This window comes from Paroedura picta, chromosome 16 (genome assembly GCF_049243985.1).
Source record: "Paroedura picta isolate Pp20150507F chromosome 16, Ppicta_v3.0, whole genome shotgun sequence".
NCBI lineage: Eukaryota > Metazoa > Chordata > Lepidosauria > Squamata > Gekkonidae > Paroedura > Paroedura picta.
Genome location: NC_135384.1, coordinates 28,284,955 through 28,304,809, shown reverse-complemented (window position 1 = coordinate 28,304,809; position 19,855 = coordinate 28,284,955). Strand labels below are relative to the sequence as shown.

General features: G+C 50.8%; 1 protein-coding gene across 4 annotated transcripts; it reads left to right on the top strand.

Annotated features, from left to right (window-relative positions):
• The first annotated feature begins 4,237 nt into the window (after nucleotides 1–4,237).
• Nucleotides 4,238–19,819, top strand: RUNDC3A (RUN domain containing 3A). 4 transcript variants are annotated; one of them, XM_077315615.1, is made up of 11 exons: nucleotides 4,238–4,790; nucleotides 10,372–10,496; nucleotides 11,050–11,183; nucleotides 11,905–11,990; nucleotides 12,816–12,905; nucleotides 14,184–14,264; nucleotides 14,701–14,866; nucleotides 15,571–15,728; nucleotides 16,508–16,672; nucleotides 16,981–17,048; nucleotides 17,685–19,819. In XM_077315615.1, exons 1-11 carry the CDS (start codon nucleotides 4,684–4,686, stop codon nucleotides 17,825–17,827), a joined length of 1,323 nt encoding a protein of 440 aa, XP_077171730.1. In that variant the 5' UTR covers nucleotides 4,238–4,683; the 3' UTR covers nucleotides 17,828–19,819. The 4 variants fall into 4 exon arrangements, with proteins under 4 accessions (XP_077171730.1, XP_077171728.1, XP_077171727.1 ...); XM_077315613.1 differs by having other exon boundaries at nucleotides 12,819–12,905; nucleotides 16,981–17,087; nucleotides 17,685–19,818; XM_077315612.1 differs by having other exon boundaries at nucleotides 4,599–4,790; nucleotides 16,981–17,087; nucleotides 17,685–19,815.
• The last annotated feature ends 36 nt before the right edge of the window (nucleotides 19,820–19,855 follow it).

Genomic DNA, 19,855 nt, shown 5'->3' with positions numbered 1-19,855 from the left:
TCTCCTCCTGCCTTGCAACCCTGGACTTCTCCATCATTGGAAGCATCCTGCACGTTGGAAGCCATACCCCTCCCCTCCCCTCCCCGGCCACCTCTCCTCCCCCAAAGGGCTCTTGGTCCCTGAGAGTCACGTTGACTTTTTGGCTTCACCCCCTGAAGATAAAGTTTGTTGACAGATTTCAAGGGGGGGGGATTCCCTTTGCAGGGGGTGGAGGGAAATCCTTGCAAAATGCAGTGGCTGGGCTGGTGTTTCTTTGGTGAAAAAAGCTCCTTGTGAGGATTCCCCAGTTGGTCTTGGCTGTGTGGAGGTTTTCAAGGCCTGTTTCATGGCTGCCAAACAACAGGACTTTGCAAATCGGCAGCTGTAGGTTTCCAGGCCTCATGAAGTTTGGATGGACACATTTGACTAGAGTGCCCTTGAAAGACTAAGGTCCAGCTTGGTGTCGTGGTTAAGAGCAGAGGCTTCTAATCTGGTGAGCCGGGTTTGATTCCTGCTCCTGCTCCACAAGTTGTCAGCTGGGTGGCCTTGGACTAGTCAGCGTCCTGTTAGAGCTGTTCTCACGGAGCAGTCTTGTCAGAGCTCTCTCAGCCCCACCTCCCTCACAAGGTGTCTGTGATGGTTAAGAGCAATGGAGTCTAGCCTGAGGTGTGATCCTCTACTTCAGGGGTAGTCAGCCTGTGGTCCTCCAGATGTTCATGGACTACAATTCCCATGAGCCCCTGCCAGCGTTTGCTGGCAGGGGCTCATGGGAATTGTAGTCCACGAACATCTGGAGGATCACAGGTTGACTACCCCTGCTCTACTTCTCCTCCCCATGAAGCCTGCTAGATGAGTCTGGGCCAGCCCCAGCTCTCTCAGAACTCTCTCCATCCCACCTGCCTCACAAGCTACCTGTGGTGGGAATTGGACAGGAAAGGTGTTTGTAAGTTGCTTTGAGATGGAGGAGAAAAACAAGGCATAGAAACCCATTCTTCATCTGCTTTCCTTTCGCAGACCCTTGCACGCACTTTGCTCAGATCATCTAGCAGCATCCAGGTAGAACATTCCTCCACTTTCCCAAATCATCCTCCGGCCTTCCTTCACTTCTTCACTCTGGGTGCATTTTTCCATGATGTCACCTGCAGACGGCTTTCTCTCCAATCAGTGTTGAGAACAGGTTGTTCCCTTCTCCATCGTGGGCCTGGCTTCCTTGGGGCAACCTCCAAATGCAGGTATTCGGCTTCTGTGAAGGGAAAAACCTCACTTTAAAAATCCGCTTTAATTAGGGCTGGCTCACTTCATTTTAGCTGATCATCATTGTCTGAGTTTTGATGGATTATGTGGTTCAGGGAGGGAGCGACATGCAGCTGTGGACCAGATTAATAAACTCTTAGATCTCCAACTCTGTGTAGGGAACTCCAGAGCCATCTAGTCCAACCCCTTGCAGAATGCAGGAAATTAACATCCTCCATTTTCATGGCCAGATGATATCTGTTGCTTATGAGGAAATGGCTCATTTCCCACTCCGCCCTCCCCAAAGCTTCACCTGGAAACCTGGCAGATCCACTTAGCAAGAAGGGTGAAGTCAAAAGGTAAAGTTTAAGACTGCCTAAATGGTCCTTCTCATGGGAATGCTCCCCGGTGTGGGTGCAGGAAGGGGTGGGGCAACCTCCAGCCTGCAGCCCAGCATGAAACCTTCAGTGTGTAAATGGTCTTCCACACGCCAAGCATCCATTAAAAAGACCAGACATGACCCTATTGGCCATTGAGTAATTGGGGGGGGGACCTTCCTGTTTTGGCTTCTGCTACCTGCTGCTGCAGCACTGGCAAGCTACCCCGCAGGGGGGAAGAGAGAACACCATGAGAAACTAGCTGCAGGTGGGTCTCTGTCTTGGCCTGATGCAGCAGAGCAAAGCTTGAGTCCAGAGACACCTTGAAGACCAACCCGGTTTTAATTCAAGGTACGAGCTTTCGTGTGCACACGAAAGCTCGTACCTTGAATTAAAACCGGGTTGGTCTTCAAGGTGCCCCCCCGGACTCAAGCTTTGCAAAAATTAATTCTATGCGTCTTCTTGTTGCCCACCCTGAGCCAACTGGGAGAGCAGGGTATAAAAATAAAGCTATTATTAATATGTTGAAACTGTAAGCACTCAAATCTTTGGCTGAAGCTTCTTGCTCCCCTGAGAAAGGCTGCTTTCCTTGGCAGGGGTGCCTTTCGGAGAGAGGCTACCCCCGGAAGCTTTCCAAGCTCCCCGAGGCATGCTCAGCCAATGCCGTTCCGCCTGGGCTGTTTGAAAAGAAACAGGGCCAAACGCAGGCTAGGTGGGAGCCTGGGGTGTCGAGTCACATGGTAGGGCGTGGCCTTGGGTGGGCCACCTCCCGCGGCCTCCATGATTAGGCCTATCTCTGAGGAGAAGTCCCTTCCCCAAGTGGCAGCTTTATCTCCAAGCAGCCAGCTGGCCTTAACCAGAGGCAGGCTACTCCCTGCCTGCTTGGCAGCCCAGAAATTCTGTGGAAGTTCTGCTGACTGGGTGGATTTGTCCAAAGAGAGACGGGGCTGTGCCTCTCATTGGCTTCGGTATTTATTTAATGCACAGAATCACTGAACTGGAAGGGTCCCTGCAGGCCATCTAGTCCCACCCTCTGCTCAGTGCAGGATCAGCCTCAAGCATCCAGGATAAGCTTCTGTCCAGCCGCTGCTTGAAGACCCCCCAGTGAGGGGGAGCTCTCCACCTCCTTAGGCAGCCCATCCCACTGCTGAACTACTCTGTGAATCCCCCCCCAGCTTTTCTGCTTTCTCTCAGTCCTCTGTCAGAGTCTATCTTCACCCAACCATGGGCCTATTGCCTCATTTGTCTGACATTTGCTCCTCATAGATCTTTAAGGCTTCTCTTGCTATAGAGCAGGGGGTAGTCAACCTGTGGTCCTCCAGATGTCCATGGACTACAATTCCCATGAGCCCCTGCCAATTCGTGGGAATTGTAGTCCATGAACATCTGGAGGACCACAGGTTGACTACCCCTGCTATAGGGGGCTTCCTTGGCCAATCTCCTCTCACTCCTGTCTTTGTCTACTGATAGTCCTCTTTAGAGATCAGCCCTCCCCTCCATTTCGTGAACATTTCCTTTTCCCTCTTTTTCACACTCTGCCTTTCTCCTCGGTGGAGAACATAGTTCTCTTCTCCTCTGGATTTTCCTCACAACAACCCTCACCTTAAAAAACGAGACAGTCCAGACCTTAGGAGAAGTTTACTCTTTTAAGACAAGATGCTTTGCCCATCGCTGTGCTGGAGGGCAAACTTGGGAGGGTCCCACATCAAGGCCGCTTCTGTGTGTGTGTGTGTGTGTGTGGGGGGAACATGGTATCTTTGAGCTTAAATGGTTGAAGCACCCCAAAGGAGCCCTCATAGGTCCCTTATGTGCAGTAATCCCTCGGAAAGATTAAAAAAAAATCTTTGCAGGTTTTTAGAAGACAAGAACAAAGAGATCACATTCAAAGTGGCTAAACATGGCGGTTTGGTAATAAAATGTCAGAAGGAATGGTTAAATTTAGATGTGTAGATTCTAGGTAACCAGGAACATCTGCAAGGATGTACGAGGGGTTTTTGATTTTATAGAAGTCCTTTTTATGTGACGCACTGTATTACATTTTGCATTTCTTCTGATGTTATCTTTGTAGGGCTCAGACCAGATAATAAATCTTACTTATGACCCCCCGGAGAGTGGTGCAGTCAGCCAATAGAAGAAGAAGAGGAAGAAGAAGAAGGAGAAGAAGAAGGAGAAGAAGAAGAAGAAGAAGAAGAAGAAGAAGAAGAAGAAGAGGGAGGAAGAGGAGGAGGAGATGGTTCTTATATGCTGTTTTTCTCCATGTGGCTTCCAATCACCTTCCCTTCCTCTCTCCACAGCAGGCACCCTGTGAGGTGGATGGAGCTGAGGAAGCTCTGTCAGAACTCCTCTATGAGAACAGCTCTAACAGGGCTGTGACTGTCCCAAAGTCACCCAGCTGGCTGCCTGCGGAGGAGGAGCAGGGAATCAACCCGGGCTCCCCAGACTAGAAGCCGCCGCTCTTAGCCCCTGTGCCAAGCAGGGCGAGTGAAATAAACCCATTCCTTCCCACGCAACTTGAGCTGCTCATCTCCCGGCGGAAATTCTGCGGCATGATTTCTTCTCGGGAGCGGGGGCCACCTGGATCCTCCGCATGGGGGCACCCTAATGGGCTGGGGGGGGGGGCTACCCAGACTCTTCCTGCAGCATCTCCCCAAGAGGAGGGGCCCCGGCTCAGCTTGGCACGCAGCAAGCCCCAGGTTCGATCCCGGCCCCAAGCAGTGTGGCAGCCGGAGCCGGTGGGGGTCCAGGGGGATGTGACCCGAGAAGGCTCCCGCTCTGGCTGTGGCTGTGGGCGGCGCCAAGCCCTCCTCCTCCTCCTCCTCCTCCTCCTCGCCCTGCGCCATCGCGTCAGCGGAGCCGGCTTGCGCGGCGGCCGTCAGCACCACGGAGAGCTCCTGGGGCGGCGGGGCTTGCGGCGCGGCCGAGCAGGGGGCTGGAGCGGGGCGCCGGTGGCGGGGAGCGCGGCGGGCGCTACTGGCGGGCGCTGCGCTCGTGGCGGCGGCGGCTCCCGCGGCGGCTGGGCTTCGGCGGGCGGCGGGCCGGGGCCGGGGCGGGGGCGGCGGGGTGGGCAGCGCCCGGCGCAGCGCCTCTGCCCTGCATGGAGCCCGGCGGCCGGCGGCCCAGCATGGCGTTGGCGCTCTCGGCCAAGAAAGCCTCGTCCCGCAACGTCGCCGTCGAGAGGAAGAACCTCATCACCGTCTGCAGGTGGGCAGAGCGCGCCGCGCCCGGCTCGACCCCCGCGAGGACCGCCGCGCACCAGGGCCCGGGGGGGGGGGCGACCGGGCAGGGGAAGGGGGCAGAGGGAGAGGGGGGCTTGGCCTCTCCAGGGTCAGTCAGGAGGAAGCGCAGGGGAGAGTTGATTCAGGGGGACCACTTCTCCAAAATGAGCATCCCTTTATGGGGAGGGGGGAATGGGCCAGGGAGCAAGGGAAGAGGTCCCCCCAGCCTTCAGAGGGGTTTGGGGGTACGATTCGTCGCCGCCAGTCAACATTTCTCTTTGCTTCCAAGAGCCAGCCAGTAGGCCGAGGGAAATAAAGGTTGGTTGGATATGCAATCTGGGGAATTTAAGGAAGCAAAATGAGCTTCTTTTCTCTACTTCTGCACATGGGGATTCGCCAGGAGGTAGGGAAGGAGAAGCAGCAGGGCCTGCTGTGGGATCCTTCCCACCCACCCGCTTGCAAACACGGGAAGGACCAGGCGGAGGTTTGCGCTGAAGCCCTGAACCAAGATGAAGGCAGGCACCTCGGCTGGGGAGATGTGCGGGCTGGGAAGTGACGTCACCTGAGCATCTTCCAAGGGGAGGAGGAGGAGGAGGAGGGAGGGATGCAGGAGGAGGCTGGGCTGCCGTGGCAACGACCTCTCTCCAACAATAGGCAGCCAAGCACGGCCATGGTTGGGGGGTGCCAGGCCTTGCGGCTTCCACTGTGTCTCGCTCCGGTGTTTCTGCGTCAAAGAAAGGGTGACCCAGTTTGAGGCTGGCTTTTTTTGTCCATCTATGTCGGTCAAAACCATTAAAAATTATCACGCCAGGCAGGGTGGAAGGGCCTACTCCATTTCTGATGTAAGGGGCTCAGCTTCCATTTGGCTGGTACCTGTTTGCCCATTTGTTGAGAGGGTTTGATTTCAAAGGAACAAGCACAACATGGTCCAGCTGAGCATGAAAAACAACCTGTCTGGAATTTCTGCCTCCCTCCCCATTATAGAAATAAGCACCTCGTTTTTTGGCAAGCAGAAACTCCGCTTAAATTCTGCATAATTCTCATCCAATCATCTTTGTGTCTTTGTTGCAAGAGCAAAACAGGCCTCATGGCCAGAAAAGGCTGAGGAACTGGAACAATCATGTAGATAAAAGATGGCAAAATAGGAAAAATATTTCATATCTTTCATTTTATATCTTCAGGTTTCCAAAAAGCCCTGTAAAGGATGGTCAAAAGACACAATTGGATCCTATGCAATGTTTGCATTCTTGATTTTTCCTTTGTTTTATCCTGTGTGCATGGCATGTCTAAAGAAACAGGGAAATAGTTTGTGTGTTAAAGACCATGGAAGAAGACTGTCTTGTCCAAACGTGTTGATTACTTTATTTATAATATTTTGGGTGTCTGCTAAAAAAAGATTGTTTCATCTGGATCATTCCTAAACGTTTCTGGTTTATTGTTGGGGGGGGGGGGTGTTGGTTCTCATTGTAGGCTTATTTTTCTCTGTTCTGCTTTTATACTATAACTGGGATCATGCCTACAAGGGAAAAGATGAAGTTTCACATGCACAAAAGGGAAACACCTCTGTGAAACAGTAAGGATGGTGTCAGTGCCTCCATCCTGCTGCAGTTAGTCATAATTTGGTTTACTGGCACAAGAAATCACACAGCAAGAGGGGCCAGGAGCCATTGGTTATAATGCTGTTGCTTTACCCCGTAGAATAGACTTGGCTTCATCCTAACATACTTTAGGATTGGTTAGCTGGGATGTCAGCTGTTTTCTTTTCAGTTAATTAGATTTCCTCTGCATGTTGGGCCCAACTCTGGCCAGTCTGCCTTGGCAAGCAGCAGAACTGGAGAAGATCTAGGAAGGGGAGATGAAAAAGAATGGGGGGGGGAGGGGGACAGCTCATCTCTCCAGTGCAGAAACATTTAAGTCATCAGTGCTTTTGAATGGGAGGGGAGAGGAAGCAACCGTTGTTGGCAGAGACCGACATGAACACAAAAGAAAGATTATTCACACTTTCTAAATGCACATCCTCGTGGTCATGTGCTAAACCGAATCTGCAGTAGTAAGTAAACCAGTGGTAAGTCCCAGTATCCTCTGGTCTACTTAATATTCTGCGTATTTCACTGGGTCCCACTCTTCTTTCCCTGTAAACTAGATCTGCAGGGCAAACAGAGAGAGAATTCCTAAGCCAGAACCCTATCTGTTTAGTTGGGTTTACTCCAAGGGAGGTATTCTTAGGATTTCCATGACAAAAAATGTCACGCACCACAGAATCCGTGCTTACCCTAGAATCATAGAGATGGAAGGGACCTCCAGGGTCATCTAGTCCAACCCCCTGCACAACGCTATAGGAAGCAGAATATGTAGCTTTTAAGAAAAATCCGTAGCATCCTGCCATGCTGTCATAGATAACTATTGCTCATTGTTCCATCTACTCAATGGAAAGATTAAAATAAAATAAAATGTCTGAAAGGGATGTGAGAAATACCTGCCGCACCCGGAAGAATAGACTGATATGAACACAAAAGTCCTTAAAACTAAGAAAACCATCCTAAGGAGCTTGTAGGAACTCAGGTCAAAATAATCCATCTCCCTTCCAGGAAAGGTTTTCTAAGACTCTACTGTTGTCCTGCTCCCTTGCTCCCGATGTGATTCAGGAATGACTATCCAGATTGCTGGATCGTCATCTGTGTGACCAGAAAGATTATCATACCCTGAGTCTTAAGACCCTTGGGCCTCATAGTTGATGGGTTTTGCCTGTCAGCATCCTTAGGCCATCTGACTGAAGACAGAATGCTGAGTTAGGAAGTATTAGTTATCTAAAACCTCGCTCTCTGACATTTTGTAGCTGGCTTTGCCTCCTGGGGCCGCCATCTTGTGCTTGTGCCCACCACCCTGTATCAGAACTCCAGAGGCGTCTGCAGGCTCAAAAAGGTCGGGGACCCCTGGCCTCACCCCACCTAGCTGTCTTTGTGACATTCTTTCACCGACTGGAGCAATAACATTAGCTATGATGGTGCTTTTGGTGAACCTTACTGCAATGTCTCCTTAGGAACTGGAGGTGCAAGAGAAATAAAACAGTGGAAATTGATTTGTTTGTCTTATTTATAAACCGCCTTCCTCACTGATACCAGAGGCAGATTATGTCATGCAAGTCAAACATAACCAGCAGGCAGGAGCATCCAAAATATCAGGCATCCACAGATGTTTGCATAAACTTGGCAGGTAGATTTAGGCAAGCAGCCATCTCTGATCCTCATTTCCCTCACCTGAAAACTGGAAGTAAGAATACTGACCTATCTTGGAGGATTGGCGTGAAGATGATTGAGATCATGGATCTAATGTTGGGCTCACATGATACTGGGCTTGTCTAGTGGGTTTGGTCATGCCAAAAGTCTTATACTTCAAGCATGCTGATGTGCTTCAGGATGAATATATGTATTTCCCTCTTGCTTTCTCAACTTGTCCACTCTGAGTATGGATTTGTTCGTATGGCTGACTTACAGTATTACATTTGTAATGCTGGTGAGCTGGAAAATTAGCAGATTGCACCCAAATGAAATTCTATTAAAATGTGAAAAACTAATTTCAAAAAGTTTCCCTCTCTCCCTGCAAAAATGTTAGCATCTCTTCTAGAAAAGCTGGGAGGCCAAGGAGGAGAGCAAGACCTCACAGTGGAGTCTGCTGGTGTTTAGTATTGGTGGGGGCAGAAAGGATGTGAGCTGGCCATGGCAGAGAGGGGTGGGGAAGAGCCTCAGAGGGATTCCTGATGGTGCGCCAGGCCCTCTGAGTGACCTTCTGGGGGAGGGCCCTCCCTCCCAAGGACCAATCAGAAGGCTGGCATGTCATCAGAAGTACCCATCACATTTTATTATATAAGATGGTGACGATACATAGTCAAAAGATCTACATTCTTTAATCTTCAAATTCACATATTGTCCATCTATTTTTCCCCCTTCCCTGTAAGACTTCAATAAAAGGTTTCCACTGTGTTAAAAAACAGAGTGGATTTTTCTGTAACCAAGGCAGTAAGCTTAGCCATTTGAGCCAAGGCAGCAACCTGACAACCCAGCCTTCTATTGTAGGTACATTTGTTTTTCGGTAGGCCTTGTCTTGTTTTCTTAGGGTCAACTGTTGTTGAAAACCTTTTCTGAAGCCCAAGGGTAAAAGGTGTGAGGTGTGAGAAAAGATACATGGGAGAGACATTTTGTGACTGAAATCTGAGACATTGTGGATACTATATTTTATAAACTGAATTTTCCAACGTTTGAATTTTTGCATACTGAATTTTCCACTGGCGATTGAGAAATAGATGTCCAGATTGTGGAATCCTCTGTAACCCTTTATGCCTCAGGCTCATGAGACTTAAACGCACAGGATGAGCAGAGATCCTATCCGTGCTTGGGCCTTTTGCTGATGCACCCTTCCTTACCTCACTGTTCTGCTGCCAACAGCAGCTTTTGAGTCTTGCCCCCGTAGCATCGTCTGCGTGATTCCGATCTGCTCTGACAGCCATCGGACAGCTTGAACCCATGTCAGGGCTGGGGCATCGGTGACTTCATCGGGCTGCCTCCTCCATTTTTAAAAATCTACTTGCTTTGCGCTGACACCCCTCGGCATCAAACAAGCCCCAGGCCAGCTGGTGGAGTGGGTGGGTGTGCAGGGGAGGGAGGGGGAGGGATGGCACCCAACCTGCCTGCTGGAATAACTAAACATTGTGCTAGATTTGAGACGGGGACACAGGAAGAGCAAAGACAAGGGCAGAGGACTTTTTTGTTTGTTTGTTTCTCGAATGCCTTGAGTTTACCGGAGTGGCCCTTGGAGATGAAGAGTAGAACGGAAGAGAAGCCATGTTGGGGCCCCTCCAGTCCATCACTTTGTGTCACAGAGTGGCCGCAATCTAAGCACCATCAAGGGGGCCAGAACCTTTTTTTGCTTTTCAGAAGATGCTAACCCAACACAAACTATTCTGAAAACCCACATCTCTGTGGAATGAGAAATGGACAGTCTGAGGAGGTCGGGAAAGTTACCGCACCTCTGGTTTTCTGCAAAACAGGCAAAACTGAACTATTCAAGAGGCTTTTCTGCGCAGATAATAGAACTGCACTGTGCAAAATGGCTTTACAGACTTGCTTGGATAAATAATCAGGGATGGTGGTCTGCTGTTGTGTTTATTGTAAGTGGGACCCCATTACGGCATTTAATGCGCCTTGTGCAGATTCCGTTCCTTCTGGAGGTTCCGGACTTACAGAATCCTAACGCACTGACTACCGAACGTCTCATTTTGTCCATTGTCCAGGACCACTGTTTATAAGCCCCAGGGAGAAAGGCAGACTAGACGCTACACAGATAGATCGCCAAAGCAGGAGGTACACATTCTGTAAAGGCTAAGCTGGGGAATGCTCCTTCATTGGCTCAGAAATATACAGTCATCACCTCTTTGGCTGGGAAAGGTTGCCTCAACGGGATAAGCGGTTTCTCGTGACGCAGGCAAGGATAGCTGGGAAGGATAGCTGAAAAACCCCTTTCTCTTCCTTTCCCGCATCGTTCACGTGCTTTCCTTTTGTATTCCCTGATAGATTCTCTGTGAAAACCTTGCTGGAAAAATACACCACCGAGCCCATCGATGATTCATCGGAGGAGTTTGTGAACTTCGCCGCCATCTTGGAACACATCCTCAGCCACCGTTTCAAAGGGGACCATGGTAAATTTTGCGTCGAGGGGCAATGGGGTATCCTCTCAACGGTGCTGAGGGTCGAGATTTAGGAAGGGTGCTATGTCTGGGGCCGTGTGAAACCTGCCCAGCATGTTTTTGTGGTGTGGGTATCCAGGGAGCATCTCAGCTTTGAATGTTGTGGAACAAGTACTGGTAATCCCCTTTTCTACATGCCATTAATTAATTCCATAGTGATTCTCTTAAGTATTTGGGTAGGCTGCCAAGTAGAGAAGAGCTGCTTTTTTGTACCCCACTTTTTCCTCCCCAAAAGAGTCTCAAAGCAGCTTACGATTGCCTTTCCCTTCCTCTCCCCACAACGGACACCCTGTGAGGTAGGTGGGGCTGAGAGAGCCATGAGAGAACTGGGACTGGCCCAAGGTCACCCAGCTGGTGCATGTGGGGGAGGAATGCAGAATCAACCCCGGCTCACCAACATGGCGACTCACCTGAATCCAGCTTCTTTCATGGTTGCTTCCAGGACGGACAGCTGGTAGGAAGAGTCTTTGACTGCTCATAGCCTGTTTTGACCTTCTCCATCCAGGTCCCGTCAGCTGGTTCAGCTCCGATGGACAGCGTGGCTTCTGGGATTATATCCGCTTGGCCTGTAGCAAAGTGCCAAATAACTGTGTCAGTAGCATTGAAAACATGGAGAACATCAGCACTTCGAGAGCCAAGGTAAGGAGAACATCAGCATTTGGAGAGCCAAGCTGCTGAATTCCCACAGGGGCAAAGGGATCATGTGGAGAAGATTGTTTGTTGTTGTGAATTGGCACAGTCAGACATTTGACTGGTAGATGGTGTTCTGGAATTGTAGATTTACCTTATCAGGATTCTCGCTGTTCCAGACAATACAATCTTCTGGAGCTGATCCGTAGTTATTTGCTAAATGGCTAGAATATGTGGGTGTTTCCTGAGACTTCTAAGCACTATGTGATCCAAGGACTCCAGCATAATGGTAACCATCTTGTCCCAGGGAAACTCTGGTCTTAGTACTTAGCGGTCTTCTCCTATTCTTTGTTTCCTATTCTGATGTCTCCTGGGATTGCAGCGTCAGTGATTCAAACCCTAATTACCATTTTTTCTTCAATTGTGATATCACCAAGGTAATCCAGAGTTGCAATGCAGAAGAGCAGGGCATTTTGTACTCTGCTTTTTACGCTAAATGTTTAACTACTGTATTTATATACGACCTTGTGAGCCGCCCGGAGCCAGCTTGCTGGGAGGGCGGTTTAAACCTCCGATAAACAAATAAAACAATAAACAAACACTGTAAAAGTGAGGCTGACCATCTTGCCCCATGTCCATCAACTCACCACGTGGCACTTCCTGGCAGAAGTGAGATTCAAAATCAGAGAGTTTCTGACTCATAGCTCCAATAACGCGTTTTCTAATGTAGGGGCGTGCCTGGATCCGTGTGGCTCTAATGGAGAAGCGCATGTCTGAGTACATTGCTACAGCACTGCGGGACACCAGAACCACCAGGTAGGCATCTCCAGGATTTTGGGTGGCCAGCAGACCCAAAGAAAAAAACTCCTGCCCCTTTAACAAAGGCTCAAAGTGTAGAAAAGGACAACTGAAGCTATTTCTGGCATGGAGACGGGTAACATCGCCTGGCAAACAGAACCCAGGAAGCCTCTGTTAGAAGGCAGGGCTAGGGATGTCAACTTCTCCCACGTGGAGGCTGGCATCCCTACCTACATAACCTCTGAGGCACCACTTGGGAAAATATAGGACATTAATTTCCCTCCTGCAACCCCTAAAATCAAGCAGGTCATACAGAGCTCTAAAGGTAATAATCAGCACTTTGGAGAAATCTCAGATAAACCTGCAAAGAGGTAACATGGTTTCAGCAACTCACCCACAAACAGATGAATACTGCCCCAGCTGCGGCTTCCAGTTTGCCTCTCTCGTTCCAGGAATCCAGGTTGGGTGCAAAACCCACTTGGCCTTGCTGCCTCATGGAGGGCAGCCCCAGAGGAAGGAAGCCGAACCCAGAGAGAACCGTAGTACTCTAGGACTGTTTCCCGCCAGAAAAACACCTCCTTTGCAAGAGAGTGTCCATAAAAGCTCATACCTCAAATAGAAATGTGTCAGTCTTAAAGGTGGCATTGGACTCCACGTTTGCTTCAAACCAAGATGGTGACCCACTTGAATTTCCACAAAAAACTGTGAAAATTCTGTGCCCATAGTCAAGTTTCTCAACAAAATGCCGGAGGTTTTGCAGGATGGACTGGTGATTTCAGCCCCAGGAAACTCCCTCCCTCCCTTGAATTAACAGCCTGTCTCGTCTACACGCTTTCTTTCCAGAAGATTCTATGACGACGGGGCCATTATGCTGAGAGAAGAATCCACGGTCCTCACAGGGATGCTGATTGGCCTCAGTGCCATCGACTTCAGGTGGGTGCCAGCCCTTTCCCTCCCGGGCAAGGAATAGCCACCCTTAAGGGGCTCTGTGGCACACTTGCCCTGCCAGCCCAGGCAGAGTAACACCCTTCTAAGACTGATCAACATAGGGGTGCGAAATACCTGGAGAATTTGGGTGTGGAGCGGAAGGAGGGAGGTGGGTGGGGAGGGGATGGATGTCAATGTGTTATCATGCCAGAGACCCCACCTTCCAAAACAGCTTGTTAACGTTGCCGAACGATTAATTGCAAAAGTAGAAAAATATCCAGGTGGCACCTGGAGGTTGGCGACCAGATACTTCACAGTTTCAGAGGCAATTTTTTTAAAAAAAGTAATGTCCTCAGGAGCTTACAATTTAAAACAGAGAATGAAAAATGGGCGGGTGGGGAGATATATCAGCAAATGAATGCGAAAACATGAAGATTCTTTATGTACTTGTAATAATAGTAATAATAATAATGCCTAAATAACAATTCCTCCTTGTCTGATTTCTTAACTGAAGGAAGCAGTCTTTAAAAGCCATTATTTTGAGCTATTTCTAGTTTGGAGGCTATTTTATGGCTATTGTTTTGAGCCTCTGAATGCTGCTTTTATGGCCTGGCTGCTTCTAAAATGGCTGCTGACGGTGGGTGGGATCAGTCACAAAATGGCTGCCCCGGCGCCAGTCACATGGCATTGAAGGTTACACAAACCAGTGGGTGGCTACAAGGCAAGGGTGCTCTTGCAACGGAGGCAGCTGTATTCCGATGGGTGCTCCCTACGGACAAAAAAAGTAACATCTCCTCAGGGCTTCTGAAACAATGCCTGATCCATCAAGGTGGAGACAATTAAGAATTGACTTCTTTCTCCAGACATCACAGATGTTCCCTGGGGGGGGCGGGAATGGCCACTTTGGAGGGTAGAATCCATGATATTATTCCGTCCTGCAGCCCCTCCCCTTCGCAAAGCCTGCCAAATCTCCAGGAATTTCCCAATATGGAGCTGGCTACATGGACACCCCATTGAGGACTATTGCTGTAGCCTTTATTGTTTGTCACTCAACCACAGGAGTCACCAAACGGTGGATCTCCAGATGTCCATGGACTACAATTCCCATGAGCCCCTGCCACCATTTGGCCACCTCAGCCATAGACCCTCTTCCCAAGCAGTAGTGGGACACTGTGTGAAGCAGGACGCTGGACTAGATAGACCATTGGTCTGATCCAGCAGGGCAACCAAAGGCACCTTCAGTGAACCTGATTTTGTGTCCTCTGCCCTGGTTGTATTTTTCAGTTTCTGCTTGAAAGGGGAGATAATGGACGGCAAGACACCTGTGGTCATTGACTATACGCCATACCTGAAGTTTACACAAAGGTAATAGCACCTGATTGAGGGAATAATTTGTGGGGAGGACAAGGATTGGGACTCAGGGCTGGAAAAAAAATATACATTTGAGGAATCCTAAACCAGATGAAGCCAGAGATTTACAAGTTATCATTCTGGACGAATGTTCAGCTCTTAGGTAGAATTCCATGGGGGAGGGGGGCATTATATTTCACCATATTTGCCAGCACATTCTGATATATATTCCTACGACCTAGCTGCCAATCTCCTTGCTGGACTGCACCACATCACATGTAGCCAGGACTGTACCACATCATTCTTCTGCACGTGCTCCCCTGATTGGAAAGGTGTTCTGGAGCAGCAGTTGTCAAAATGCTCCAAGCACTTCCCCCTCCCCTTAAGGAACAGGAAACTGTGCACCCTGAACGACTCACATTCTTCACCTTGAATGTCTCCCCGTGGGCAGCTATGATTACTTCAGTGACGAGGAGGAACGGCGCAGTCTGGAAAGCAGCACCAGCGACGACAGCTCTCCTGAACGCCCCTACGTGCCCTTGATGACCGTGGAAGACAGTTGGTACAACAAATGGCGGAAGACGGAGCAGAAGTTCCGCATCGTGTATGCGCAAAAGGTACCGGGCTCTCCAACGGCATCTAGCTCTCCACTGGCTCTTCCCCACCCCCTTCATTTTGGGGATTCGCACACGTATGCATCCCCAAACTCTCCAGAGGATATTCCAGAATAATTCAGGACAGCAACAAGGTCAGGAGAGTGTGAGAAATACCAGGAACCCGGTCCCCAAATTTCATCTGGGATCCAGGGACGGGATCATCTTTTCTCTTGCCCTGCTCTGCTCCCCAGAGATAGCAGAATAGCATTCCCAGGATATAAATAGGTAGGGAGTAAAATAAGGATCTGGGGAACTGCAAAATCTATCTGGGGCGGAAGCACATATTCAAGGGCCTAAACACCTGGGACATTTTAGAGTCTCAGACATTTCAGAAGTTTCCTAAAGCAGCCAGTCCGCCAATGGCCCATCCAGCCCAGTGTCGCCCAGTGGCCAAAACCCAGGTGCTGTCTGGAGATCCACCAGCAGGGCCAGAACTCCAGAAGCCCCCCCACACACACACACACTCTTGCCTCCCCCAACACCAAGAAGACAGAGCATTACTGCCCCAGACCACCTGTACCTTGTGGCTAAGAGGCACCCACTGCTGGATCTCAGCTCCATATACACATTAATTCCATTGAGGGCCCCTGGGTTTTCTACACTGAGTTCATCTTCCACCTTCTCCCCCCTCCCTTGACCTCCTGCACCTGTGCCCCACGTCCCAGGGCTACCTAGAGGAGCTAGTTCGCCTCAGAGAGTCCCAGCTAAAGGACCTGGAGGCGGAGAACAAGAGACTGCAGCTGCGGCTGGAGGAGATGAAGGTGCAGAACCAGCTTGAGAAACGGGAGCTCGAAGGCGTCATCCTGGAACTGCAAGAGCAGCTGTGAGTAGGCCAGAAGCACTGGGTCACTTTCCCACGAGGACACAGATGACCGTGCCCTTCTGCTGAATCCGCCCATCAAGGCGAGAGGGAGCCAGTGTGGTGTCATGCTTAAGAGCAGTGGATTCCAATCTGGAGAACTGGGTTTAATTCCCCACTCCTTCTCCACAAGCAGCCAGTTGGGTGACCTTGGGCCAGTCACTGTTATCTTAGGGCTGTTCTCTCCGAGCTCCCTCAGCCCCTCTTCGCTCACGGGGAGAGGGAGGGGAAGGTATCTGTAAGCCAGTTTGAGACTTCTTCAAGCGGGATATTAAAAATCAGCTCTAATTCTTCCTTTAAGGAAGTAAGGAGCCCCCCCGGATGCTTGAGGCTGATCCTGCCTTGAGTAGGGGGTGGGACTAGATGGCCTGCGGGACCCCTTCCTACTCTATGGTTCTGAGTCTGTGAATACAAGCCCATCTGAAATATGCTGAATTACTCATTGAGCAGAATCAAAATCTGAGTCCTTGGCACCTTCTAGACTAGGCAGACTCTAGGTATGTTTTTGTGTGCCTGCCCCTGAATCTATACTCTTTTAGTGATTTCAGCACAACGGTTAAGAGATCGCAAATTCACTGTAAATTTCAAAACATCCAGATAGTGAAGTCTTCGTCGCAAACAAAGGCGTGCTCGTTTTGCCCAGCTGGAAACTGAATTAAGGGGGTGGTTGGAAATGGGTGTTGTAAATATTCCTTGGTTCCTTGCCTTGAGCTGACGGGTTGCACCCCCTCCTCCTTGACCAGACTCCCCCCCTCCCGTTCTGCCCCCAGGACGAGCCTCATCCCCTCCGACAACAACCAGTTTACCCAACTCTCCAAGGAACTGGCCGTGCCCTTGGTGAACCAGTGGCCCTCCCTGGGCACCCTGAACGGCAACGAAGCTCGCTCAGAAGCCAAAATGTACAGAAGGTAAGGGTGGGTGCAGAAGACCCCACTCCTCCTGCCAGAGCCCAACTCAGGGTGGGGAATGGAACAAAAGGTCAACTGGGGCAGGGGCAGTCAACCTGTGGTCCTCCAGATGTTCATGGACTACAATTCCCACGAGCCCCTGTGTTTCCTCTCGAGAAGACCGAGTAAAAACAGGCCCTTGGAGTCCAAGGACATCAGCAGTGGGCTTCTGCCTAGCCATAACTACCTGGAGAAAGTTGTGCATTTCGGGAATTGTTGGAAACTGTCTGTGACCCACTTTGTTTTCTACCCACCCCCGCCCCCCACAGGCATAGCTTCATGAGCACGGACCAGCTCTCTGCAGAGATCAGCCTGAGCTCCGACTCACAGCGACTGGGTGAGAGGAAACGCGAGGAAGAGCCCTGGGGACCCCTGGGTAAGACATTTCATAGGGGGGCTGGAGGAAGAGAGAAAATTGGCCTCAACCAGGGCTGGGTCCTTTTCCGCCCTGCTTCCGCCCTGGTGGAATGTTCTGCCCAGTGGGATCAGGGCCCTGCAGGACCTTAACCAGTTCCGCAGGGCATGTAAGATGGAGCTGGCTTAGAAATACACCAAGAATATGCTGGCCTCCCAGTTGGGAAGCCCACCCCAGGCTCTTCGTGTGCCACTTCACCAGAGTCCTGTCCAACCCGGCTTGCTGTTTTAACTGCAGGCTAGCAATCATAATTAAAGGCAAGCTGTTCAAACCAGCCCTGGATATTCAGAAAGGCATCCTTCACTTGCTCAGGGACCCTCTTTCTCAAGCTAGCCGGGAGGGCCCGAGAACTGATTGAGCCCTGCCTCGAAGGTAGCTTCTCTTAGCAGAGAAGTTGGGCCACCCCCCTCCACCCCCTTCCCCGTCTGGAGCACATGCAAAAAGGAGGACCTTTAATTTCAGGATTAAATTCAGAGTCGGTACCTTTGCAGCATGAGGGTGACCAGCTTCTTCCAGCTCCCTCTGAAGGCTTGCCCCGTCCCTTTTCTTTCTCCCCAGGAAAGGACCCGACTCCCTCCATGCTGGGCCTCTGTGGCTCCCTGGCCTCCCTGCCCAGCTGCAAGTCCTTGGCCAGCTTGAAATCCAACGAATGCCTGGTGAGCGACAGCATCGAGCCCAGCCCGGCCAACAGCCCCAGCTGAGATGCCTGAGCAGCGGTCTGACCAAACCACCCAAGACAACCACGGGGGAGCAGAGGCTGCTGGTGGGCAGCGTGGACAAGAAGCCACCCCTTTCGCTCGAAGGCTGACCTTGGGGGAAAGGGGGAAACTGACCTTTTTTTTAAATCCAGCCAGGCGGGGCAGCTGGGCAACCAACCTGCATTCTCCACTGAGCATCCGTCTAAAACAGATTTCCTCCCCCAGGTCTGGGAATTGGAGGAAGCTCTTTAGAATTTGTCCCCCCCTCTCCTCCCAAAAATCCAGGATTCAGGAAAAAGCCACCCCGTTCATCAGAGGCCGGGGGATCATCTGCCCCAATTGCTTTTTTTTTTGTAAAACAAAGCAATGTATATTATGCGTACGTGTATATACATATATATATATTATTTATGGTTGAGATTGTTCAAAGGCGGCTCCCTCCAGGGTGGAACGCGGCAGGTGTTGAAGGACTGCGCCCGTCCTGCCTTTTCTGCGAGGGCGGAGGAGAGGAAGACATGCAGCTGCCGGGCAGAACAGCATTAAGTCTGGGAGCCAGAAAGGATATTGCAAAGTTACAGGAGGATGCTCCGAAGGCAAAAGGATGCTGAGGAAGAGGGAAGAGAACGAAGCCAGTGAGCGGAAATTTCTCACGTTCTTCATGGCATGGTTGTCTCTTTCCTGACAATGCAAGGAAGCATGGAAAATGTCCATGGGGAGGGGCGTGTGAGGCCAGAGGCCGGCGTGGGGAGGGAGGCATCATCGCTACCCTTCTCCTTAACCCCCCCCCCAAAATCCGGCTTCCTGCATCTTCAGCACCTCATTCAAGCAACTTGCAGTAGAGACTGTTCTGGCCACCTGCATTTCTTGGCGTCCCGTTGCCGGATTCCAGGGTCCCGTGAAGCTTCCGTCCCCCTGCCCTGCCGGACCCCCATGGACCAACCTCTGCTTCTCCCACACGTCTCTGGCCCGGTGGAACTTTCTGTCAGCAGGAGCAAGAGGGCAACCGAGGAAGGGGACAATCCAGCGACCCGGATTGCTGGGGTTGCTTCTCGCAAGCAAAGCACAACCGGACTCCTCCCTGCATCCCGAAGCGGCCCAGCTGCCCAAAGGAAGCGCCAGGAGGGGGTGGAACGCCCCCCCTGCCCCTCCCTCACTTGAGACACTGTTCTGTCTGAGCGGCTGGGGAAATTCTGTTAGAGCGAATGGGAAACATTAAAGCAGAACAAGGAGAGAAATTGTTAAATGGGTAAGATTCGGCAATGTTTCTTGGCCAGCGTTGGGTCTTCCGAGCCAATAGGCTCAGGCCCATCTCAGACTCCGCAGTCACCAAAGTACTGCACGGCTGCAAGCCTACCAGGGTCCATTTAGTGTTGGCCCGCTGTCCAACTCAATGGTCAGCCAGTGTGGCCTACCTGTGGCTCTCTTCCCACAAGCCCCTACTAATTGGGCATGCTGGGTCTTGTAGACCATGAGCATCCAGAGAGCTCAGAGTTTGGCTCAGCGTAACAAGACAGGCTGGTGCCAGGAAGGCAGTTTTGCATGGCTCAAAAATATGTGTTGGTGCACCTTTGTTTTCTTTGGCTCCCTGAATCCCACCACTCTTCAGAGATGGGTGTGGGTTAAGTTCATGTGTGAGATATCTACAATTAAGAACTGGCCAACTCCTGCTCTAGAAGGCCCAACATGAGATGGATCGGCTCAGTAAAGGGGTGGTTTTGGAGGACGTTGAGAGTCACAGGGTTGCCATTTACATTGAATGTAACTTGATGACACATCGCAGAGAATTATGGCCGGTCAACCACCCTGCACAAAGGGATAACAGAATCCTTCTCAGGCAACCTTTACAGAAAGGCAGGATTTCCCCTAACTGTGGGGATCTCCACACTAAGCTATTCAATCCCAGAAACAGAGAAGGTCTTGGTCTCCCTGCCCCATTGTGGGCCCTATGGAGGAATTGGTTGGCAATTCCCCGGGGGGGGGGGGGGAATGTGGCCCTCCAGATGCCCATGGACTACAATTCCCATGAGCATT

Excerpts from the sequence above, each read along its gene's own strand:
- RUNDC3A (XM_077315612.1), top strand. The coding sequence starts at position 4,684 with ATGGAGCCCGGCGGCCGGCGGCCCAGCATGGCGTTGGCGCTCTCGGCC. Across the intron at positions 4,791-10,371 it reads AACCTCATCACCGTCTGCAG|ATTCTCTGTGAAAACCTTGC; the intron begins GTGGGCAGAGCG and ends ATTCCCTGATAG. Across the intron at positions 17,088-17,684 it reads AGAGCCCTGGGGACCCCTGG|GAAAGGACCCGACTCCCTCC; the intron begins GTAAGACATTTC and ends CTTTCTCCCCAG.